At 41.8% G+C, this 15239-nt stretch overlaps 1 protein-coding gene and 1 pseudogene across 2 annotated transcripts in view; both read left to right on the plus strand.

Annotated features, from left to right (window-relative positions):
• TMOD1 (tropomodulin 1) overlaps positions 1 to 12534 on the plus strand; it is a 43034-nt gene extending 30500 nt beyond the window's left edge. For both annotated transcript variants that reach the window (XM_066615202.1, XM_066615203.1), the window contains 6 exons: positions 3484 to 3573; positions 4623 to 4750; positions 5774 to 5881; positions 7234 to 7377; positions 8341 to 8485; positions 11712 to 12534. In XM_066615202.1, the coding sequence (XP_066471299.1) occupies positions 3484 to 3573; positions 4623 to 4750; positions 5774 to 5881; positions 7234 to 7377; positions 8341 to 8485; positions 11712 to 11776 (680 nt within the window). In that variant the 3' untranslated portion in view covers positions 11777 to 12534. The remainder of the gene's footprint in view (positions 1 to 3483; positions 3574 to 4622; positions 4751 to 5773; positions 5882 to 7233; positions 7378 to 8340; positions 8486 to 11711) is intronic.
• LOC136642613 (5S ribosomal RNA) lies at positions 2314 to 2433 on the plus strand (annotated as a pseudogene).
• Positions 12535 to 15239: the final 2705 nt, after the last annotated feature.

The following is a 15239-nucleotide window of genomic DNA, read 5'->3' on the forward strand; positions in this document are numbered from 1 at the left end:
TCTAGATTTGAAATATTTTAGAGAGGCTTAGGACAGCTGCGGACCTCCGCAGCTCTGCGCCCAGGGCAAAGCTCCGCGATGGCGCCCCCTGTGGGCTATCGCCACCCCTCCCAGGCAGAAATCCACCTCCCCTACTCACCAGAGACTCACAGAGCCTCGCGTGACCTCCTCCCATGCCAGGGAAACCTCTGTGAGTTTCCCCAACACTATAAACTGTGCTTCTAGCATACCAGAAGCACAGTTTCCGCCCCCGTCAGGAGCCTCAGAGAGGCTTCCGCAGGGTCCCAGCGGCCGGCACCTGGTGCATTTGCCCCAGGGCGGTCAATGGTAGGCACGCAACTGACGTAGGAGTACATTTGGTTTTCCGTATTACTGTATCTGACACCAAGCAGAGCAGACAGGTAAACCTGAGCTCTGCATTGGGAAGACTGGTAGACCTGGACTCCAAAGACTATTCCGGCTGTTGTCACTTTCCCCCTACCTGTTTTGCCTCCATTGCCATCCCACTCTGTTTCACCCCTCCCTCGTTGGGAAGGGGTCCAAAAGAAACTCTGTATCCCCTGTTAAAATTCCTCTCAGAGGCTCTGAGTTTGTGTCTCAGGTAGTAGAATGGACTGCACCACTTCAGACTGCAGGTGGGGGCAGTGGTGTAGCTACAAGGTTGGTGGCATGGTAAGTAATTTTTTTTAATTATTATTTTTTATTAACACACACAAACATACAAACATATAACATACATTTAGGAGTGCTAAATACCATATACCATTACTAATTAATCATACTATATCTCCTAATCAACTTACTCATCTATTTCTACCTCTTATTGATTTATTCATATATTTATATAATATGCAATAAATTTTCCCTAATGCCCTATACTATATTTTCTAAATATTCACTTTCTGCCAAGCGTAAACTAACTTCAATTGCTCATTAATATTAAAACAAAATAATCTAATTGCCAAAATTATCACCTCAGCTATTTCAACTCCAATCTAATTACACGTTTTTTCTTTGACATAATAACCACATATAAAACAATTCTTCCACACGTTTACATATCCAGCTATATATTTTTTTAATACATTCTAATTCATATTTATCAATTTCATACATGTTCTTTTTTTTTTTCTTCAAATAAATTTAGACCATTGTTATTAGCTGAATAAATCCTCCAATTTTCTTTAACCCTCAGATTACCCCTCAGGGTTCTTTTTCTTTCTTACTTTCCATTTTTTTCCCTGTAATATCTTTAATAATTTATCTCTATAACAGAATCTGATAGTTAACTGGGGTATATTTTCTCCTTCTTGTTCCAACAAATTTTGTGATTTGTGCACTCCTGTTTCTCTGTCCATCTTATCTTTCTTAATCTCCATCAGCGCCTCTTCTTTGTCCTGTTGATCATCCTGTTGATTTTCCTCCTTGTCCGCTTTTTCACTCCCTTGTTTATCTTCTGCTTGTTTCTTCACATCTTCCAATTGTTCCTTACAGACATCTATCTGTTGGGAAAGCATCTCCAGACTAGCTTGAATCTGCAAGGACCAGTTCCGCTGTTGTCGCTCCATAACAAGCAATCTCTCCGTATTAATCAAGATTTTCTGTATCCACATTTCTGGAACAGAGTCCATTTTGCAATTTCTCTCTAGTCCACTAGATGTCCACAACATATTATTCTCCTCACTTCCACCACGTCATTACTACTCTGCCATCCGCATTCCTTGCATACCTCTTACAAATAACAGTCCAGTGCGGTTAACTGAGAGAAAACAAAAAGAAAGAAAACAGTCTCACTGTCTCTGGTGCAGAGAAAACAAAGCTCTTTCAAATCTAATGAGAATTATATTTATATCCAATTATGTCCAAGAATAATTCTGGATTTTAGTTCACACCCAAGTTATAGTTGTAATTATAATCCACCACCAATTTATTCCACAACAGAGAAAAAGAGCACTTTCAAACTCCTTAAAAAGTCTCTTGTTAACGCCTCCAATGTATCCAGGGCTTTTAGCCAAATCAGTCAATCAGAGCCGGGGACAATATTAACACTTGCTTATCTTAAATTTCCAGCTTAAACTTTACACTTCATGCTTTTTTTCCCCTCCATATGGCATCTCAGCATGGAGCCAGCAGATTGATTGCAGATCACTGCACCTCCCCAAATACTGTCACAGATTCCTCTGAGAAGAAAGCCCCCCCCCCGGTCGGGCTTTCAGTTTCCCAGATACCTGCACCGATGAAGATCTTGTCTCTCCTAACAAAGATCTTCAGGTCCTCTTCAGACCTGCAGTATTTGTGGGAAAACAAACTGTCTCCCGCAGCAACTGTTACCCTGCACATGCCCGATCTTGTCTGATCTTGGAAGCTAAGCAGGGTCAGGCCTGGTTAGTACTTGGATAGGAGACCGCCTGGGAATACCTGGTGCTGTAGGCTTATACCATAGTCTTTCGAGACTGAAGGTTGCCAACCACCAAACTGTCTCCCAGGAGCTCCTGGGGACATGTCTCTTCGTCCACTGTTGGCTCCTCCTCCTCTGGTGGCATGGTAAGTAATGAAGGTGCCGCAATGCGCCATGTAAGTGGCCCCTCTCACTTGTCATCAGAGCCATTTGGGGCATCGACAACAACATGCAAGAGATGCCATTTGGTTCATTGAGCGCCTGCACATTGCTGTTGCTGCCCCGAATGGCTCCAGTGGAAAGTAGGAAGGGCTACTTACATGGCTCATTGCTGCATGCAGTACTTACCACACCCCCTATAGCTATGCTACTGGGTGGAGGAATCGCAAAGGTTGTGAATATTAAAAATTCACTCCAGATGGAAGAACCTTTCTTGCTATCCTGTCAGTTTTCTAATTGTAGGAATTTAATCTATATCTTCGGCTTTTCTGCCATAGCTTACAAAAGCATCTTGCAGTAAAATTGCATCATAAAATCACTCTTAAACTCTTAGCAGCAGCATACTATTAAATCAACAAACTCCCAAGATGTGTTAACCAATGATTATACATGGTTTCTGTTTTTTAAAATGTTGAGGAGCATTTAGAAGCAGTATACCTCATACATTTTCTAATGATATAGTCCACTTTACCACCTTATTCCTGTTTAATTCTGCTGCATGGACAGACCAGGCCCTTTTCTTGCAGTGGGGCCAAGTTGTGTGGGTCTTCTAAGGGCAAGTAGATGTGGCAAATTCCTGCTGTTATGTAAATGGACATCCATACTGGATCAGTCAAGCAAGCAACAAAGAATTCTGGCCTTGTTATGTGAGCTCTGAGCCCCTCCTGCTTCACTGGGTTTTTTGCATTGTCTTCTTTAAATGTGAAAAATTTAAATTTAAATTACTGTTAAGTTCTACCTATTTCAAGCTTTTTTCTAGGATGTTTGTCTTGATCAGATTTTCACTTTCCCAAATAAGGAGTGTCAAAGCAAATTAATTTTGCTTTGCTTTTGTTTCATTTTAAATTTTTTCTTCTCTCATGTAGCTATTCTTGGCATGCACACCCTAATGAGTAACCAGCAATATTACGAAGCACTTGGAAGCTCAACTATAGTCAACAAGGAGGGACTAGACAGTAAGTAAGATTTGCAGTCACAGGCAATTCTGTAGAACTTAGCTAAAAGTTTCAGTGCTCTTGATATTTGTTGATTGTATGCTCTAACGGTGTGTTAGCACCAACCTTTTTCCTGGGAGTATGTCCTAAACAGAGTTCCCAATAACGAACAGATATTACAAAGAACATCAAATATTCCTTCTGGAAAAGGCTCCCTCTCAACATACCTGCTTCTGCTCAGGAATGTCCAGTCTCAAGAATGCTTTCTGCCTGTCTGTCTGTAAAGTTTTCCTTGGGAGTAATATTGACCATACCCAAATCTCTTTGACAAGTCATGTGTGGGTGTAGGAGATGCTATTGCAATCAGGAATTGGCATGGGATGCACTTCAAACATGTCATTATCTACCAGCATTTCCAATTACATCCTTGATGTATTATGAGAACTCTACTATAGTGAATAAATCTTCAATGTGGGTTAGATATGATGTGGAGAATTCTAAGTTGCTTTATATGATGATGGACAGTGCAAGAGTGTGGATAAACTTAAGAGCTTTTATTCTGAGAATTTGCAGTGGTTCTCCTATTTTCATATACAGTGATGCCTTGCAAGACGAATGCCTCATGCAACGAAAAACTCGCAAGACGAAAGCATTTTGCGATTTTTTTTTTGTGACTCGCAAGACAAATTTTTCTATGGCTGTGCTTCGCAAGATGAATTTTTTTGCATTTTTTTTTGTTTTGGTTTGTTTTAAATTGCGCTTCGCAAGACGAAATTTTCGCAATACGAAACGACTCGCGGAACGAATTAATTTCGTCTTGCGAGGCATCACTGTACATGGTACACAATGTAAAGATGTTTATCCTGCTCCTGTATTGTTTCCCCTTAGGAAGTAAAAGCCACAAGAACTAGTATGATCGACAGGTGTTGGGAAATGGGGAGCTCAAATCAGGAGCCCTCAAAGTCAGGCAACAACTCCTTACTCCCTTATCCACCAGGACAACTGGTCATAGGAATGGAAACTGTAGATCTCTTTGACCCCCCCCCCCTTATGTTACCCTTTTTTCACAGGTATAATTCAGCCAACACAATATAAGCCAGTTCCTGATGAACCAAATTCAACCGATGTAGAAGAAACCTTGGAACGAGTGAAAAACAATGATCCAGATCTTGAAGAAGTTAATCTGAATAATATTAAGGTAGAGGCTTCTTCCTAGATGACCTTGTGTTAAATAGTAAGACAAAGTAAATGGTGGACACGGTGCATTGGGCCATTCTCCTACGTAAGTCCCATTCTAGTTCATGTCTGTGCAAGAGCGTAACTGTGCAAGAGCATAACAGTTGAGCTTGTGCAAGAGAAAGTTCTGTGGATCATGCCCATGTTTCAGGCTGGTCTATACGTGGAATAGAATGAGGTGGACGAATGGATCATAACACTTCAGTGTGCAGGGGAGGGATCACATTGCTGAATGTTCTCCATATAAAATACTCCTCGCAGGTAAAATTTAGCTGAGGGTTGGCAGAGGGGAGGTTCTAACCTAACTTGCTCTATCCTTCCTCATTTTCCATGCAAACACTGTAAATATTGTTGTCCTTTTAAAAATACACCACTGCTTAGTTTTTTTCTCTTTTACGTTTCTAAATGCTATCTAAATGAGTACACCACTTTAGGAACCTGATAGTTTACAGGAGGAAGAATTTCAATTCTGCTTGTTGCCAGACACTATGTAATGCAATGCTTGACTCTAATTATTCTAGCCGTTTTAAGTGAAGAGCAGAACTAGAATTTTTTCTCAACAGATACATGTATCTGAATGTTTGTTTGCTGAGAGAATGCTATTGTGGAGTGGGAGTGGGGGACTTGCAGGAGAGAATTTGCAAAAAGAGGTTTTCAAGTATACTGGCCATTTATTCTTCCGTGCAAATTAGCCCAAAGACAAACTGTCCAAAAATGTTTTGCTTTGGGATTAGTAGACTTACTTCCAATTTCAGATCTCAGTTGGATAGGGGAGACTATTTAAAAAAATTGCACAAGTGGGGCATTTTCAGAGGTGATATGGCAGGCAAGAAAAAGGGTAATGATGCCTCCCATTTGTTAATTCCCCCTGGCCCCTACATTGGTGTTTCAAGGGAAGCATGGGGTTGAGAACTCTGTGTATTACTCTTCATGTGTGGTTCTGCTCCCAGTTGACCGCCCTTATCTGTGTGCTTTCCTTTTGAAGGACATTCCCATACCAACTCTAAAAGCCTATGCTGAGGCTTTGAAGAGCAACTCCTATGTGAAGAAGTTCAGCATAGTGGGAACAAGAAGCAATGACCCTGTCGCTTATGTAAGTGTTAGATGGATTACCTGGAATAATCTTCTTATGGAAGCTTTAAGGGTTTGCTAGATGAAGAGGTGACAAAGCAATGCTCAAATTATGGAGAGGAAAAAAGTGGGAAGGATCCTTTAATCTCTGATTCTTCTGTCAGTTTAATTTAATCATGCCCCCCACCTTCTAAAAACAGTAGCTAAGGGGAGCTGGCACAGAAAGTACGGGGGGGTCTGGGCCCCTGCAACTCTTCTTATCTGAGCACTGCATCAAAGTGTAATTCTTATGTAAAGGATTCTCTCTCCTGACTGGAATAAGGTTTAGGCAGCAATTCTGAGCACACTTTCCTGAAGTAAATCTTGCTGTCATCAATGTGACCTACTTCTGAGGAAATGTGCCAAGGATCAAGCTGTTACCTTCTTGTTATTTAAGCTTTGACATAGTTGTGCCAGGACAAAAAAAGGGAATGGATAGTGTCAGGTCAGCAAGGGAGGATAGCCCTTACTTTCCCAATAGTAGAATGGCTTGGGAGCGTAGGGAGATATCAAAAGAAGCAGGCAATCCCAAACAGAGCCAAAGAAGCAGACACAGGCTTGTTTGTTGCAGAAGCAGGTATTGGTAAAAGGAGCAGGCAGAAGAGTAGTCAGTCATACGGTCCAGAAGTCAGGAATACAGCAGGTCACAGTCATGAGAAGGCAGTCCAAATCAGTACACAAACCAGCAGCACGGCATGCAGAAACTCCACCACAACAACCCACACCTTGGTGTCTGTGCTTGCCCCATATATACCGGGGCCAACCAATCAGAGTAGGGCGACCTCATAGTCACAAGACAGTCTTGTGACCCACTCTGATTGGCTGTCCAGTGGTGCATAGCACCACTCCACCATAGCCTACGTGACACTGCACACATCTTCCCAGAGTCACCTGGTGCAGCTGATTGCATCAGCAGTGCTGCCTTGCTGATGGCTTCACACCAGGCCCAGATATCAGGACCTCCTGCCACATCCTGACTAATAACAATCTCAAGCCTGGGATGCCAAAAACCTGACGGATAGGGAGTGGAGGAAGGTTTTGTGTCCATATGGGCAGCAAAGTTAAATTGAGTTTTGATGTTTGTGGGTGGTATACCTGTGTACCAAGTGTTGGAATCCAATTGCAAAAGATCATATGCCCTGCTTGTGAGTGTCCAAGGGGATACTGCTATTAGGAAAAAAATGCAGAGGTAGATGGACTTTCAGACTTAATGGAAACACAAATGTTTGTATTTTGTGGACTATGAAATATTCTAATTATTGATTGCTATTATTGCTAATAATTAAGTGTAATAATACACATTTTTCTCCATTCACACTCCTCTTATGATGGCAGGCACTGGCAGAAATGTTAAAAGTGAATGGTGTATTGAAGAGCTTGAATGTGGAATCAAATTTTATTTCGGGATCTGGAATCCTAGCTCTGATAGAAGCACTCCAGTATAACACAACCCTGATGGAGCTCAAAATTGACAACCAGGTAACATTAAAATCCATTTCAGTCTTTTACAGTTGCACAAAAGAAAAAAAAGCCTAAAAAAAGGTTGTCCTGTGTTTGTTTCAAAGAACACTGACCTCTTTAAAAAAAGGAATGGTTCCTGGGAAGAATTAAAAAATGTAACGTGTATCTTGTAGACTGCATGTTGCCTGCTTCTCAGATAAGGGGTGAAGCAATCTTTGGGTGAAGACAGGTATGACTTGAAAGGACACACCTAGCATGTCCTTGAACCCTGAACGACAAGTCCAGCTTCTCTCAGCTTTGCAGCTAAAATATTAGATATGCATTTCACCTGCTTTAGTCATGAATGGAGCAGAAACATTACACTATAAACAAAAAATGGCCGCTCTGTCATGTTTAGTTTAACCTTTAACACCCAAACGCCCAACTAATAAAAGACCCTCTCCCGAACTTCTGTGGCACACCTGCAGACCATTTGCGGCACATCAGTGTGCTGCAGCACAGTGGTTGAAAATCGCTGCTCTAGCTCCACTACCTTCAGTTCCCCAAAAGTCTTCTGTTCCCTCCAATGGGTCTGCCTTTTGCTTCCCCATATGCCTGGAACTAACTCCTTGACCATCTGTGGGGTCTCTTACTGCCTTCAACTCCCTCCTCAAAAGACCACTGTTTCCATGAAGTCTGTGGGACTACATGAGTCCCTCTACCTTACAGCAACAAAGCCTAAACACAGGCGCATGAAATAGTTGCACAGTCTTCCTTGTCTACCCTGGTGACACCCCTTTCTCTATTTTCACCTTTGTGTGTGTCCCTAGACTGTGAGCCCCTCAGAACAGGGACTTGTCATCTCTTCTGTGGAAAAGCTCCTTGCAAATTGACAATGCTATAAAAATAAATACATAGTAATAATAAATCCTCAAATAATTGCTAGGGTTGCTGTTCTAACCTTGCTTCTTCCCCTCTCCCTTTTTTTTTCTTTTAATGAAGAGCCAACTCTTAGGCAACAAGGTAGAAATGGAGATTGCAAGTATGTTAGAAAAAAACACATCTCTCTTGAAGTTTGGGTACCACTTTACTCAGCAAGGCCCCAGGCTTCGTGCATCAAATGCCATGATGAATAACAATGACCTGGGTAAGTCAGCTTCTCCAACTGACTGTGCCACTATCTGATTTACTTTCTGCTATACTTGGAAGCAAATATTGGAGGGGGGAGGGCATGAATTTCACTGCCTCCTCATTGTCAAATTCACTGTTTGTATATTGTCTCTGTGGCAGGCAGAAGTTGCTTTTCCCATATCCTTTGCAGTTGCCTTGATTTTTTTTCAACCCCCTCCCCCCTGCAAATTGAGCTGTTTTTAAAGTTTTTGGCAAGGATTAGCATGTGAGGAGGAGAGGTATTAATTAATTCAGAGGTCACAAACTCTACATCTAGAGCTGTACCAAATATTCTCCTTTTTCTGTTTTCAGTCAGAGATTAACTTTCAGTATGAGGAAAAGTGAAGGAACTATTCCAGGAAACATCCAATTGTGGAATTTATTCAACTTCTTGTACCTTGTTGGGTGCCCTTGTTCCCCCAAGCCATTGCTGCTTCAGTGCCATCATTTCCTGGTTTGGGCTGCTTTTTTTGCTTCCTGTATAACTCACAATGTTTCAAGTCAGTTGGTGATAATGTGGTGTATCAATGATGTCTCATCAGTGTGGAGCCTATTGAATTTGGCTCTACGCTGACACCACTAAGGACAAACACATTCGGTTCAGAGTGAGAATGCTACTTCTGGAAATAAACTCCATTCTATATGTGTTCAAAGAAGTGTCAAAATAGGATACACCAGATACATAACACCAGAACCAGGGGACATCCACTAAAATTGAGTGTTGGGAGAGTTAGAACAGACAAGAGAAAATATTTCTTTACTCAGCGTGTGGTTGGTCTGTGGAACTCCTTGCTGCAGGATGTAGTGATGGAATCTGGCCTGGATGCCTTTAAAAGGGGATTGGACAAGTTTCTGGAGGAAAAATCCATTATGGGGTACAAGCCATGATGTGTATGCACAACCTCCTGATTTTAGAAATGGGCTATGTCAGAAGGCCAGATGCAAGGGAGGGCACCAGGATGAGGTCTCTTGTTATCTGGTGTGCTCCCTGGGGCATTTGGTGGGCCGCTGTGAGATACAGGAAGCTGGACTAGATGGGCCTATGGCCTGATCTAGTGGGGCTGTTCTTATGTTCTTAGGATGCTCTCCAAGGCCTGATAAGTGTGTTCCTGATAAACACTGAATATTTTGAGTTTAGTCCTTTGTGAACATATGAAGCTGCTGTATTCTGAATCTAGCCATTGGTCTGTCTAGCTCAGGGGTGTCAAACGTAAGGCCTGGGGGCCGGATGCGACCTGCGGAAGCTTTTTATCAGCCCCTCAGGCTCTCAGCTGCTGAGCAGTGCTGAGGTGTTACTGCTAAAAGGGCAGCCCCCATGAAAATTGGGCTCTCCCATATCTTGAAATATGATAAAGATTTGTGTGTTTTCTCTTCTGTCATTTGCAGTTAATGAACTCCTAAGTGAGAAAAAGTGCTTATTTTTGGTTAAGAGTTGTTTAATGACATCACTTCCTGCCTAACGACATCACTTCTGGCCCTCAGCAGGCATCATGAATGCCATTCGGCCCTCAGTATGAAACGAGTTTGACAGCCCTGGTTTAGCCCAATACTGGCAGGTGGTTGCTTTATTAAATACGTTAGAGGCTCAGTTTTACTCATTACTTGCAGTTGCATAGAACAGCTATTTAGATCAGAACCCCAGCATGTAGGTAGGCCAGATTTACCTCTGTTCCATCTTCTTGTTAAAAATCATCCCCCAAGCAGCAGCAAAAGTGCCATTTGCTTCCAAAGAATCTGAAGATGAAGGGGATTGAACCTGTGGTTATCAACATGCAAAGTGTATGCAAATTTTACAGGCCCTCTTGAGCTCAGTTTCAAGAATGCTGGAATGTGTGGATGATCAAGCGTAATAACAGGACTGCTTTGCAAAAGGTTGATGTGTCTGCTGAAATATCTGTCTTGCATTTGTGATGAAGAAGCCTCTTGTCACTTCTTGACTGATAGCATGGAACATTCCAACAACTGTATACAGGAAACATGCTGTTGGCAGCTCACAGTTCATAGTCCAGCTTTTGTGAGAAGGAATAGTTTTCAGTTTGGCTGGGAACCACTCTTAAGTTCGCCTCATTGGTTGCAAGAGCTTACAGAAGGTCTCTGACTCAGTTCTTGTTTGCAGCTCGCATACAACGATATGATGGCCTCTGGCAAAACACCCCAGACCTGGAACTGGAAGAAGTATAAGTATAGATATTTTTTTGCCCTTCCTCTTGGCAATTCCTTTTTTTCCTCCTGGGCTAAACTAGCAGTGCATTTCTGCTGTTCTACTTAGTTTTTACTGTCTCGGCTTCTTCTCACCACTTTGCTAGAGATATCTTTTTATTCTTCAGAAAAAGCTTCAGCTTCCATGTTGAAAGAGAAGATCTTTTGGCTACACTGTAGTGTGATTGTGACCTCCTCTTCCATTCTTTTCTTGCTCATTTTTTCTCCCTGTCTGCTTTATTTATTTGAATGATTTAAAATTGGAACTGTTTTGCAAAAAGATTAATTAAATGGAATATCCAGAAAAGGGAGCATGTGATTTCACGTAGGGAAGAAATTGTAATTTTAGAGGGATTCATTGGTGAGGCCTGTGTCTTTGTGTCAAGAAGTAACAAATGTTGGGATTGAATAAGAAATTAAAGAAATATCTGCACTCTTCCTAAAGACTATGGGAAGTATTCTCCCCAAAAGGCGAGCAACCTTTTTCTCCCCCTAATGTCGATGTCAGCTGCACTCTTTTTGCTGTGTCTGTGATGAGAGTGCCTTTATTTTTGTTCTGCCTTACCAGAGGGGCAAGTGTTCATTTCTATTATAGAAATCAGACATGAAACTGATACATCTAATTTTCAAAGAGCTGTCTCAAAAGCTCTACAATACACATGTGATGCAGCCCTGGGAATTGTAGTTCTGGTAAGCAAAAGAAGGAAATCGGACCAAATTCTCAGGGCCCCACCAAACTACACAATTCTTAGAAGGCCATGTCAGTTTACATGGTATAAAACTGATAAAACTTTTAGTGGGTCTTGGGGCTTTACTTGAATTTTAAAACTGCTGTAGCAGTTTAGATAAATGTGGAGTTTTTTCAAAGGTTTTTCATGGTCTTGATATAACAAAACTACTTTTTATCCCTTGTAGCTGGTGTTGTATGTTTAGACTATTGAAACATCCGCTGAGTAGATATATAACAGCTGCTTTGCCTGAAATTTGTTTCTGTTGCTTTTCAGTGAGGAAGAGGAGGCTTGCAAACCTGACTGGACCCATCTTTCCCAAGTGCCGGACTGGGGTGTAGTCCTGACCTATGGAGACAGCATGGCGAGCTTGCGCTGGACTGTGTAGTCTTGTGGCAGAACAACTATGCTGTGACTTTGTGGTGCCTGTTCCCTCCCCCCATTACATCCTTGTGCACTAAAGGTTTAAATTAACAAGTGATTATAGATGACAATCTTTATTATCAACATATGGGTAATGATTTTTTTTTTTTAGAGTAATCCAATGTTTGTGCCAGTTAACAATAAGGTGCAAATTTTGGATTTTGACAAAATACTTCAGAGCACAAAGATGGCTTGAATTGATAGTTAGATAGCAGCCTAATTTCAGTATGGATTTTTTGTGTGCTGTGATATGCACAAGTAATCAACAACAACAACAAAATGTGATACTACCCTGCAAATGTAGCAGAAATGTTAAAAAAATATTTTATTGTTTGACGATCTCAAGAATTAGAAAGAAGCTCCTAGTTTGACAGCATTTCTGTTATCCCAATGGACATCATTAATTTAAGGGTTTGTGAATTGCAATCAGTTCACAACCTCCATAACCCTAAACTGCAATTCAGTTTTTAAAGCATCTGTTTTCTGCCTTTCTCTCTCAGGGTACCTACACACCACCCAGTAGAAAGAAAGTAAGGCCACTCTTTTCCTAGGCAATAGTCACAAGAGACAGTTGCTGAATGGGATGTTGGTCATATCTCCTTTGCCAAAGAAGTCAAGACCTTAAAACAATGAATCTGCACATATTGTCCTCTTAAATGCTAATATGCGCATGACAGCTGCTGGCATCTTTAAGCTTGTGTTTATTGTGGACAACAAATTTATGGTTACACTTCTGTTCTATTGCAGATTGCTGAATAGATGAGTTACTAATCCTGTTGGTGAAATGACTCTCTTGTGAACAGCTGCACAGGGTCTGAGGCCTGAAAGCTCCTTGTAAGCAAGGCTTCCTCTATTCATTTTACCTCACCTGAATTGAACGGAGCACATTCTGGGATTAGGGCCTACATAATAGCCACCAGTAGCCCACTGTTATGCTAAGGGACAGATGTGCTCTCTGCACAAGCTTCCCCTCCCTCCCTCCCACTCCAGAGTTCTCTGCACTTTGTAGAGGTTTGTAGGAAAGTGTGGTATTTCTCTAGACATGGTGCATGGAAAGTTGGAGGTATGTGACAGATTTGCACTACCTCCAATTCTCTTAACTGTCAGTGTGAATTTAACAGATTGTACTATTCTGAGGTCAGATGACCTTGCTGGGGGAGGGTGCCCTCTGTCTCAATGCAACATTAATTCTAGGCAGCTGGCTCCTCCCCACTGTGGAGTACAATAGAGTGGCAGGAAAGCAATTGGAAAGGTGGATTAGGGAGTTGTAGGACAGAGAGTGGGCCCCTAAATGCTCAGAGCACCATCTCTGGTGCTCAGAGTTTGGCTCACAGCCAGTGGATGCAACCTATTAAGTGCTTATGCCAGGCAGCAGCTATCTATGTCATGGTTCCATGCAACTCACTAAAATGAATCAAGGTGCACTGCAGCAGTGCCTAATGGCTTGCCCCCAGCCTTCTAATGCTGTGCTGCTTGTAAAATAATGCCTTAATAAAGCACAAGTACCTTGATTGAGAATGGATACTGGGCTTTTCTTATTAGATCTTCTTATTAGATCTTCTGAGCATGCCTAGTTTCCTGTTACGTAGCACAAAGCTTGCATCAAATCCCATAGTCCAAAACAAAACACACAGCATCTGGATTGCCACTGAAGTAACTTCCAGTGTCTTCTCAAGCCTCCTTGTAATTGACAGGGCCAGAAATCCAGAAGGTTGCCTGCACCTGGAAGGAGGTACTTATTGCAGCTAGATAATACAGGCCACATATGCAGATCCTGTGTTTGCAATATTTACCTCAATTTGTGTTCTGTTTTAGGCAGTTCCATCTGGACTAAGCCATGTTACAGCTAAAGCTCCTGTTTATCAAAAAACAGAGTGATTCTACTATATTTCCAAACAGCCTCTCATATAAGCCAGGGTTATATGTTCATTGCTCCACCCCAATCAAAATTCTGCACCAAGGAAAGCTGCATTCTACAGGCAGTGTCATCTGTTTTCAACTATATTTTTGCAAGCCTCTGAACAAACTTAACAGTACCAATTGACTCAAGTGAGCTGCGATTAATTTCTGTCCAGTTGAATTTGGGTGGAGGGCTTAGTGAGGCCACTGTGTAGAAACTTGGCCTTTGAAAACTAAAAATAAGATTCCTAGACAGCTGAGTTCTGCACCCCATATCACATTCTGGTTTGGTTTTGTGCGTTTCGTGGAACTGCAGGCTGATATCCCCTTTGACAGCCCTTCAGTCTTGCATTGAGCTGCAGTTGGTAACTGTTGTACTTGCTGCCTTGCAAGTGCAGTTGTAGCCCTTGAACTGCAGTCTGATTTAATTGGTTTGGAGCAGGTGATGATATGTTGCTAGCAATAGACATCTGTTAGCCAAGGCTGCAGGATTTGAATTCTTAGGACTGCCTCCTGTCTGCACATTCCTTGGTCATCAAATCAGTAAACAAAAATGTTCAGCTTCCTATACCTTATTAGAAGAAGTGGCTAAGAGCTGCTGCATTGACTTTTTCAAAATATCTGATATATTTAGCATTAGGGATAGCTGGAAGTTGCCCTCATCACATTCAGTACAAACATCAAAGGGTCCACATAGTTTGGCTGGCTGTAGTCACCAGTCAAAACTTGTGATTGGTACCCTTCACCCAAACAGGAAGGATGGATTATTGATTGTGACATCCCTCAGAGCTTAGGAGGTACTCTCAGAACTGCTGAAAACCCAGCATAATTGATAGTTCTGTACATTTCCAGCATGATTTGGTTTGAACCAGGTAAAAAGCCTACTGTGAATGGGACTGATTGGCTAGCCCAAACTACAGAAAAACTGTCTCCAGCCTGCAAACTGAAAGTAACCTGAGTGAGACTTTACTTTCCAGGGTACATATACACATACACATTGTGTATTTTGTCCTGCTTTTGCCTCTGCCTGTAAATTCATACATTCAAGGTGCTGCTGAGCCCCTTTTACCAAGTCCTTCACAACCTATGTTGGATTTGACTTCACAGTAGTCCTGTAAGGTAGTTCAAAATACTCCTGCTTCCCAAGTGGAAAATTGAGGCTGAGTAAGAGACTTGGCCAGGGCCACACAATGCATCCAGGAGTTCTTGAATCTGTGTTTCCCAAGTTCAAGTTCAATTCTTTAGCCACTCAGACACTGGGTGAATGTTCAAATTATGTGCCTTCAGTCCCCACAGGTCCTCTGTGCCAGTCCCTGTATTCATTCAATACAAAGGGCCACTTAATATATTAATATTTTTCTTACTGTTAGCATTGGGCAAACTCAGGCAGCTGCTTGGAGCTTATAACCTTTTAGAGGGTTGGCCCACTCCGATACATTTATTATTGTTATTATTAAGCATTTGTATAGCACTTATTGAGTG

Source organism: Tiliqua scincoides, chromosome 2, assembly GCF_035046505.1.
Source record: "Tiliqua scincoides isolate rTilSci1 chromosome 2, rTilSci1.hap2, whole genome shotgun sequence".
NCBI classification, from domain to species: domain Eukaryota; kingdom Metazoa; phylum Chordata; class Lepidosauria; order Squamata; family Scincidae; genus Tiliqua; species Tiliqua scincoides.